Source organism: Elephantulus edwardii, unplaced genomic scaffold (genome assembly GCF_000299155.1).
Source record: "Elephantulus edwardii isolate Elephantulus edwardi_28Jun2011 unplaced genomic scaffold, EleEdw1.0 scaffold00462, whole genome shotgun sequence".
Taxonomy (NCBI): Eukaryota; Metazoa; Chordata; class Mammalia; order Macroscelidea; family Macroscelididae; genus Elephantulus; species Elephantulus edwardii.
Window position 1 is genome coordinate 54,720 of NW_006400212.1, and position 10,326 is coordinate 65,045.

The 10,326-nt window shown below is 40.9% G+C and overlaps 2 protein-coding genes across 2 annotated transcripts in view; both read right to left on the bottom strand.

Annotated features, from left to right (window-relative positions):
* Positions 1–1,193: 1,193 nt before the first annotated feature.
* LOC102873515 (zinc finger protein 420-like) lies at positions 1,194–7,721 on the bottom strand. Its single transcript, XM_006902834.1, has 5 exons — positions 7,527–7,721; positions 5,334–5,460; positions 3,652–3,805; positions 2,207–2,994; positions 1,194–1,954 (listed from the first exon to the last, which is right to left on the bottom strand). The coding sequence occupies exons 1-5, from the start codon at positions 7,719–7,721 to the stop codon at positions 1,194–1,196; spliced, it is 2,025 nt and encodes a 674-aa protein (XP_006902896.1).
* A 498-nt stretch (positions 7,722–8,219) lies between these two features.
* Positions 8,220–10,326, bottom strand: part of LOC102873921 (zinc finger protein 420-like) — a 31,294-nt gene continuing 29,187 nt past the window's right edge. The window contains exons 4-5 of the mRNA XM_006902835.1: positions 9,994–10,099; positions 8,220–8,259 (exon numbers count right to left, since the gene is read on the bottom strand). Coding sequence (XP_006902897.1) covers positions 8,220–8,259; positions 9,994–10,099 — 146 coding nt within the window. The remainder of the gene's footprint in view (positions 8,260–9,993; positions 10,100–10,326) is intronic.

The window sequence follows — 10,326 nt, forward strand, 5'->3', positions numbered from 1 at the left end:
AGATTTGTCTTGGAAACGGTTAAACCAGGTGGCTCCCTGGAGGCAAGGATTCTGAGGCTCCGTCTAACATACTTTGGTCATCTTGTGAGGAGAGACCGGTCTTTAGAGAGGTACATCATGCTTTGGAAGGTGGAGGGAAACGCAGGAGAGGAAGGCCCTCTATGAGGTGGATTGATTCAGTGACTGGGATAGTTGGGATGCGAGTGTCAGAGACAGCGCGATTGGCACAGGACAGAGCGAAGTTTAGGGCTGTTGTACATAGGGTCGCTATGAGTTGCAGGCGACTCGACGGCACATAACAACAACAACAATAACAACAACAACAACAACAACAACAACAACAACAACATTGCTGGAAAAGTGAATGTGGAATGGTACTTTGGGATCACAGAAAACAGATCGTCAGATTCAAATTTAAGAACCGATACTTAAGAAAAAGATGATCAAATCCATGTCAATCACCAAGTGTGGGCTTGGAAAGTCTATAGGACCTTGGCACTGTCATATTGGACTCCCAACACTTGGAATTCACTTGAGGATGTGTTTGACTTTCCTTTGTGGATACCTAGAAGGATCTCAGAAAATAGGCTTCAGGTCTCTTTCCCCATAAAGTACAGCTTTAGAAACGCGAGAGAACAAAAATTTGTACAACAGCTTGGCCAGAATACAAAAGTTGGTCCATAGCAGCAAGCCAACTGATTCCCAAATGTCGATCTCACTTTTGTTGTTCTTTTTGTGTGTATAGATGCCACCTTTCTCCACCCACAGCAGCCACTGGCAGGGTTAAATGTAGTTCTGTAGAGGGAGGTCACTCCCATGAGGAACCCCTTAGGGTTCCAGGACAAATTAGGGAGTTGGGGTATAAATAGAGTCTCGGGGAGCTTTCAATACAGTTAAATCTTCCTTCGTGTAAAAGAACCAACTTCCTTTTCTGCAAGATTGCCCAAAGCTGATAGAGCAAAGAACTTCCCCGTATAAGTTTTAAGGTTTCATTTATTTGGGTGGAAATATTTATTTTGCATTCGAATGAATACATTTTACAACTCTGGGATTTCAAAGACAATTTACAAAATACCCTGGCTTCACAGACAAGCACTGATAGGTAGTACGAATGATACCAATTAAGTGTGTACAATAATGAGGCAAACTTTTTGCATATTACTATTGCAAACGCTTTGCATTTTGCGACTGCCTTAACGCGTCTTCACTGAGTGGAATCTTCGATGATTACTGAGCTGACGTGAGCACCGAAACGTTGCCCAACATTCTTGACATTCAAATAGTCTGTCTCCTGTGTGAATTCTACTATGCTTAGTGAGGTCACCCGATTGTGCAAATGTTTGTCCACATTCCTTACATTCATAAAGTTTCTCTCTTGTGTGAATTATTGTATGTTGAATGAGGCTCTGTGAGCGAGAAAATGTTTTCCCACATTCCTTACATTCATAAGGTTTCTCTCCTGTATGAATTCTTCTATGAGAAAAGAGTCCACTTGACTGAGAAAATGTTTTCCCACATTGCTTACATTCATAAGGTTTCTCTCCTGTATGAATTCTTCTATGTTGAATGAGGTTATTTGAGCGAGAAAATGTTTTCCCACATTCCTTACATTCATACGGTTTCTCTCCTGTATGAATTCTTCTATGAGAAATGAGTACACTTGACTGAGAAAATGTTTTCCCACATTCCTTACATTCATAAGATTTCTCTCCTGTATGAATTCTTCTATGTTGAATGAGGTTATATGACTGGGAAAACCTTTTCCCACATTCTTTACATTCATAAGGTTTCTCTCCTGTATGAATACTTTTATGTCGAGTGAGGCTATACGAGTAGGAAAACCTTTTCCCACATTCCTTACATTCATAAGGTTTCTCTCCTGTATGAATTCTTTTATGTCGACTGAGGCAACTTGAGCGGGAAAACCCTTTCCCACATTCCTTACATTCATAGGGTTTCTCTCCTGTGTGCATTCTACGATGTTCCGTGAGGCAATGTGAGACTGAAAATGTTTTCCTGTATTCCTGACATTCGTAACGTTTCCCTTCTGTATGAATTCTTCTATGTTGAATGAGGGAACTTGAGCAGAAAAACCTTTTCCCACATTCCTTACATTCACAAGGTTTCTCTCCTGTACAAATTCTTTTATGAGAAATGAGTTCACTTGATTGAGAAAATGTTTTCCCACATTGCTTACGTTCATAATGTTTCTCTCCTGTATGAATTCTTCTATGTCGAATGAGTTTACGTGCTTGAGAAAATGTTTTCCCACATTCCTGACATTCATAAGGTTTCTCTCCTCTGTGAATTCTAAGATGTTCCGTGAGGTAATGTGAGAGTGAAAATGTTTTCCCGCATTCCTTACATTTGTAAGGTTTCTCTCCTGTACGAATTCTTCTATGTCGAATGAGAGTATTTGAGTGGGAAAACCTTTTCCCACATTCCTTACATTCATAAGGTTTCTCTCCTGTATGAGTTCTTCTATGAGAAATGAGTATACTTGACTGACAAAATGTTTTCCCACATTCCTTACATTCAATAGGTCTCTCTCCTGTGTGAATTCGCATATGTCGAGTGAGGGAAGCGTATTGTGAAAAAGAGTTCCCACATTCCTTACACTCATGAGATATCTTTCCTGGGTGAATTCTCAGATGTGGAGTGAAGTCTGTTGACGTGGCACAAGTTTTCCCACATTCCTTATACATGGGAGGTGTCTCTACTCCATGAAGTTTTCTATGAGATGTCTGGTGACTTGATTGGGAAACTGGTTTCTCACATTCCTTACGCCGAGAATGTTTTCCTCTTGTGTAAGTTTTCCTATGTTCAGAGAGGTCATGTGACCGAGGAAAGGTTTCCCCACATTGCTTAGGTTCAAAACTTATCTCTCCCGTGTGACTTCTTCCCTGCGCCGTGATCTGACTTGATGGTGAAAATGCTTTCACACAGTCCTTACTTGCATTAGGTTTCTCTGTGACATGCGTCCTTGAATATCTCCTTAGATGTAATAAAGAAAAACTCACAATTAACACACTTTTGACATCGATACAGCCTACGTACACTCTGAATTTTTCCATCTGCTCTGATCTCTCAATGTCCTAGTATAGGAATAATAATTTTCTGAACAATCATAAAGCTGACCAAAAATGATAAATGTTTGTTGAAAATCTAAAGGAAATGTATTTATAGAAGTTTTTCATGTTTCTGTACATTTCCGATAGTCTACCATCTGCATCCACAGTGATGAGAAGGTAAATAAAAGTCAGATAAAATGCGTAGTCTCAGCAAGGTGATTCTGCAACAGATGTACATGTAGACAATTTCCTTCCAAAGAGGGAAGATTGTAAATTCTGATAGAGCTTTCATGGGTGATTCTGTGCAACCGCTTTGTATACGTCCTGTACTGTTTAAAGTCTGGTAAAAAACAGACAACACTAGGCTGGAAATAAGTGTGCTCTCATCTGCCCACAATAAAAAAAAATAAAAGCACATAGGTTTTCCCCCAGGACTCTCCAAAGTCAAAATCTAGCAAAACTACGCTCCAGTATGTACTTTTATAAATCTTAAAATGTTTTGATGGCTGTTTCACAAGTCATTGTATCCTAAAATGTGTTGGAAGGTGTGGGTTTTTTTTTCCATTTGATTGAAACTCACCTAAAGTCATCATCTTGACTTTTTTCTAAAGCTTTTTTGTCACACAATGTTGACATCTGTTGTAACATGGAAGGCCACAGTGGGCTCGTCCTTAAGAATTTCATCTGTGTATATTCACGGAATAAAGCCTCTCGATCACTTAAGTTTTGAATACCTGCCAAAATCCAAGTATGACAATATAAAACCCAAACCAATGCAAGTCATAGAGGACAGACTTCTGTGAAAAAAAAAAAAAGAAACAGTAATGTAAGTCTACTTTTAAGATTCAGGATATTAATTAACAAAGGATAAAAACCTATAAAATAGAAACAGTTACTGGAAAAATGAGAGGAACCATGACATCATTTGCATTCCTCGAGGTCAGTAAATGGAAAATGATGCACACAGGACACATGTCACATCATAGAGTGCACACACACCACACAGTACACAGAAAAGCACAGAGAACACACACACCATCAGAGAGTACTCACACAACTTCAGAGAGCAGTCTCACAACATCTCAGAGTACTCACACAAAGTCACAGACTACTCACCTATCACACAAAACACACACAATAGGACAGAGTACACACAGGACACACCACACACAGGAACAGAAAGTGCCCACAAAACATCACATAGTACTGTAGGAAGTCAGCGATTGGTCAAAACTAGTTTTGAGAAGGACTGTGGTGCTATACCAATAGAAACCAACCCTTAAGGAATGCAATGCAAGGTATATGACCATAAAAACAGACTCAAGGAATATCCAACCTGAATTTTTCTGACTGCACAGAGAATTTTGGAAGTATGTTGTGAACTTATTTAGCTTAATTGTCTGTATTTATTGGATTGTCCATAAAGGATGAAAAGAACAGAAAACAAGCAACAATGATTCCTGATGAAATCGTGCTAGTCTTGATGACCACAAAATTATGATTTATACAAAAAAGGGGAAATGTGGGACGCCGAATATCAACTTTAATTCTAATAATAAACCAGATGTTACGTTTGAGGAGGAGGAAGCTTGACGCAAGCTAGAATTTACGCTGTACCACTAAGGCAATCCTTCAATGTTTACAATAGTAGGCATTAAGACAATCCTTAAGGGTCTACACAGTTCTTAGTTTGTATTTACTGAATCCTTCCCTCCTGAGTTCAGCATAAGGTCAACAACAGAGAAGAATTCGACCTCTTTGGTGAAAAATTTCTCTTTGTGGTCTACTTCCCCATGGTCTTTCCTTACTGTTTACTTCCTGTTGATTCTGTACGAAACCACAGGACAAATTCTGCAAGGAACAGCTGTCTCTTCAAACAGAAATAAAAAAAGGCTTTTCCTACTTCTTCCATGGTAATGCAAGTACTGAGAAAGATCTTAAGCAAATGAACTATTAACCAACGCATTGGACCAAACTGAGTGTCAGTTCCACTACCCAAAAGACTTCAGAAATTGACGTATACACTTACAAGAGTTACAGAAAAGAATTAATTTAATGTCACAAAAACAAAAGCACAACCATAGAATGTTGCGTCAATAAGAAATTATGCACGTGTAACTGCGAAAAGATAAGTACTCACCCATGTGCTATTCAACAGAGAATTTCAAATTTTTTCGTGAAAATTTAAAAGCAATGTTCAAATACCAGGAAAACTTTATGTGGGTTGGGAGGACTCAAAAAGATATAAAATGCTATTTTTACCTATGAAGTCCAGACTTTTCACTGTTTCCATCATCACATCCATGTAGAGATTCTTCTGAGCAATGCTGAGCAAAGCCCACTCTTCCTGGCTGAAGAGGATGACTAGGTCCTCAAACAACAATGGCTCCTAAAATACACAACATTTTCAGGATCAGAGTGGTACCATGTCCCACAATGGTTATAAGAACAAAACATGACACGGAATGACTGAGAAAACGAACAAATGATAGTCAAGGAATCAGACTTCTGACTTGTTCCTTGACGTATTATATTCACTGCTTCATGTCATCAAATAGGACAGATACAAAGCTGCAGAAGACTGAATGGAAAAGAAGTGGACGGATGACAAAGACGGCATTACATCAGATGACGGGAAGAAGTGTCCAAAATGCATATATCATTAAGTGTTACATGTATACTGGGACAAGGGGTACACTGCACAATGGGGAAGGGAGAAAAAGAGAGAAGGACATGTAAAATAATGACAAAACCGTTACAATTTATGACATAGTCTATTTTAAACAATCAAATAAACAACCCCTGATGCACCTGAGAAAAAAATAATCAACAAAATTTCTATCCTATGGCAGAAATTTAAGGTTGAGAACCCTTTTTATCCAGGACCTACCATTTCCTGGCTCTGTTTTTGGCAGTTCTAAGGGAAGTTGTCCAGTAAAACACAATGAAATCCTTTCAGGAAGGGCCTTCAAAGTGTGAGAGGAACCCAAGATACTCTGGAGGCAGATGAATAATGTTTGGCCCACCCTCCTTTCACAGTGGCTGAAATCTTCCTTGCAGTTTAAAGAAATGTACAATTGTCCCTCTTGGTCCTTTTCTGTCTGCACTGGACGAGATCTCCTTCAGACCTGAAATAGACAATGTTGAAGAAAGATGTTCAATCTGCAAGAAGAAAGGGTGACTCACTGAGATAAGAAAAGCCCAGGGCTCCAGGAGGGACTGGACACATGTAGGACATCAGGAGCAGAGCCCTAAGACTTGAAATGGGATCCTCCAGTCACCTGCTCATCCTTCAGGACAAATGTAGAGAGAAATACAATCCATGCACTAGAACAGCAGAGACTCTGCCCACTTCTCCTTGTAGTTTCTTAAAATATAGCTGTTTTAGTAAATTGTCCTCAGGGCGAAAACAAAGACCTCAGTCCTCACAATAAAGGGTATTTCTTATCTTCATACTTGCTCTCCTGTACAGTTTATTTAAGCAGCTCTCGTAGCCTAGAGGCAACAAGTTGCAATTCCAAAGGCACATGGTTCACTGTCGGGAGCTATAAGACTAACTTAGCTGAAGCCATTTTTGTAAATCTCTGAAACCATTTTGTAATTCTCCAAGAACATGTTTGGACATGTTGCCCTGGGAATATAGGTTTCAGTTTACCCCATCCTTGGAGGATAGGGTTTGGGAAGCGCCCTGCTAAGTTTCTGTTTACCAAATGACTTTCAAATTACTAGAAATGACATGATTCTCCCTGATTGCATACTTCTCCTTTCCACACCCCCCCCCATTGTGCTTCTGTCTATAAGCTGTGATTGCTTTCATAAAATTGACATTTGATTGGAATCTCAACTTGTCTCCATGCCTCTTGTCTCCTGTTCCCCCCACCCCCATTCTAGGTCTTCCCCTCCTAGGGTCACCGTTGAAGATCCCCTTGGGCCGGGGCAGTTCACAATCCCAAAGTACATGGTTGAATGCCACCAGCTACTCTGTGGGAAAACGATGGGCCATTTCCTTCCGTGTGATTAAATGCCTTTGAAAAACCCACTGGAGGATCCAAATCAACGGTATACAACATCAACACAACAACAGTTTGATTCCCCTAAAGTCTCTAACCATCTAGTAGAAACTGCAAAATGGGAAACTGAAAAAGGATGCAGTTTTTTCTAAAAAAAGAAGGATCAATTCAGGTGTTTACAAAGTGTTTAGCTCTTCTGAACTAAATGGTAAATACAGACACAGGATGCTGCGAAAGTGGGACTGAAATGCTTGAAACACCAACGTTCCTTCCATACTCGATTGCCCCCTCCTCGTAATTTTTGCATGGTTCACAATCCACAAAAGAACCATGTTTTCAACCACCAGCACACTCAAATGATTTCAAAAAAGATGTACAATTCCCTGGAAAGATGTCTATACCATTTCTCATTCTCTCCCTGCTAAAGAGTCCATCTGTTTCATACTGGATGTTCCATCAGGTTTAAATCCTGAAAACGGCATGAGAAAGGACTGCCCTTTCTACAAAGCAGCTGGTGGATGTCATAACGCAGACACGTTGGGTTTTTCCCATCAGGGAAACAAAGGCCTCTTTCCTCATCAGCATGAACACAGACATAAAGGAAATGGATGCTTCGTTGATTAAGACACATCCACGTCATTTAGGAATTAAACCAGCTGGCTCCCTCCCCTTGGTCTTTGCGAGGATGACCATGAATACAGCCTGGGGACGCCCACAAATCCCCGCGAGCAGACACTGCGGGTGCAGGGAGCGGGATGGCCTGTCACTTTGCCCTTTTGTCAAAGGAGAAAAGGGTACACAGGCGGGGACTTCAGTGTCCCCCTGGGGAAACGGACTGCAGAGGGACAGAAGGACAGACCAAGCGAGGGCCGAGCGGATCTTCAGACTCCCCCTTCCTACCCCCGGAAGAAATCCCCCCAGGGGCCGGGGACACACTGACCTGAGAGCTGCACATTTGTGCATCTGCTTCAGCTACTCGGGGAAGGAGATGTGTGAGCACCACCGGAAGTCCGACTGTCCAGGAGAGACCAGGAGCAAAAGAAGAGGGTGAACTCGTGCTCTGACTTCAGAATGGAGATGTGATCGCCTCTGAGACCGTCAGGCCAAATAGAAATGAGAAAGCCGAATTCTCCCTCCTTTAATCTGTACCACGTGGTGGGGAGGCACACTTCCGGTTTCTAGGTCCCACACAATAAATGGTTCGTGGGGGAACATCACTTGTCAAAGTCATTGGCCGGCATTTCGGCTCCTACACTAAACTCTTAACTTGAGGTTTATTTACTGTGGGGTTTAATTTTTCTCAAGCTTGAGGCTGAAGAAAGCCATAGATGACTGTTCACTAGGGTCTTTTGTCTCGGTCTTTTTCGGGGGGCAATTTACATTCACTTGACTTTATATATAACATATCTTAAAACATTTCATTTATTATACTAGTTTATTTACAAAATTCGTATACATTGTTTTTCACAACTTCCTTCCCATTTGAAATATTGCCACCCCATAATTAATCTCCCCACGAGCGGACATACTCACCCCTCTACTTCCATCCTCCCGCCATCTGATCCTCAACCTCATTATATAAGAATGGTTTTATACAATATTCTCCAGTTTAGCTGAAAATTATCCAAAAACGCATGGAGCAGCACACCACCAGAGAACTGCCAGACGTCCAGCTGCGTTTCAAAGGCATTTGACTGTGTGGACCATAACAAACTGTGGCTGACTCTGAGAAGAATGGGAATCCCAGAACACTTGATCGTGCTAATGAGAAACCTACCTATACTTGGACCAAGAGGAAGTAGTCAGAACAGAGTAAGGAAACACTGCATGGTCCAAAATTGGGAAGGGCTTATGCCACCGATGTGTCCTGTCTCCATACCTTTTCAACCTTTATGCAGAACACATCATCCAGGAGGCTGGGCTCTGGAGATTGAAAAGGCATGGAGACAGAATACATGCCTGGTGTACACCCTTCCCAATTTTGAACTATGCAAGTATTTCCTTGCTCTGTTCCAACGACTCCCTCCTGGTCCAAGTATAGATTTCACATAAGCAAAATCAAATATTCTGGGATTCCCATTCTTCTCAGAGTTAGACACAGTTTGTTGTGAGCCACACAGTCAAAGGCCTTTGCGTAGTCTATAACATCTATGTAAACATTCCTCTGGTACTCTCTGCTTTCAGCCAAGACCATCTAACATTAGCTATCTCTAGTATCACGGCGTCCTTTAAACTCAGCCTGCACATCTGGCAGTTCTCTGGAAAGGTACCGTTCCAGTCATTTAGGGAACATTTTCAGCTGAATCTTGCTTACATTACTCATATTGGGCAATAATTTCCACTCTTTTACACTACCATCCTTATCAATGGGAACAAATATAGATCTCTTCCAGTCAGTTGGCCAGGTGGTTGATCTCCAGATTTCTTGGCACAACTTGGTGAGCACATCCTTTGTAGGGTGTTATTGTTTTGCCAATTTCTTCTGAGCAGGGTGAATTTCTTCGTTCATCATCACAGGGTCTTGAACATGAAATTCTTCCATATCAGCCAATTCCTTTTGGTAGAGTGACTCTGTATACTCCTTCCATCTTCTTTTAATGCTTCCTGAGTCATTTCATATTTTGTCCAAAGCATTCTTAGGTATTGCAAATCGAGGCTTGAATTTGTTCTTTAAGTCTTCAGTTTAAGAAATGTGGAGTGAGTTCAGCCCTTTTAATTTTCTGACTCGAACTCTGCATATTTCATGATACTTTCCTTTGTATTCCTGTGATGCCCTTTGAAATGTTCTGTTTAGCTCCTTGATTTCTTCGTTTCTTCTCTTTGTTTGGCTTCTAGGTGCTCCAGGGCAATATTCAGAGTTCCTCTGTCATTCTTCTTGTTCTTTTCTTCCTCCTTTCCCTTTATAATGAGACCTTCTGCATTCATCATCCATGATGTTCATGATATCCTCCCACAGCTCATCTCCTCTATACTCTTGAAGTCCAAGGCTGCAAACATATTCCTGAGATGGTTTTGAAACTAAAGAGACAGAGAATCAAGATCAAATGTTGGTTCCTATGGATTTGATTACAATGTCTTCTACTTGAGCCTGAACTTGCACAGGAGTCGTTGGTGATCTCTAACACAACCAGCACCTGTGCTAGTTTCACAGCTGATTCACGTCCCATGCTAAGGCACTCCATTTTGCTGATACCTAGTCTTGTCAATATTTTTGTGTTCCAATTTTTCTTAACAGTATCCAATTT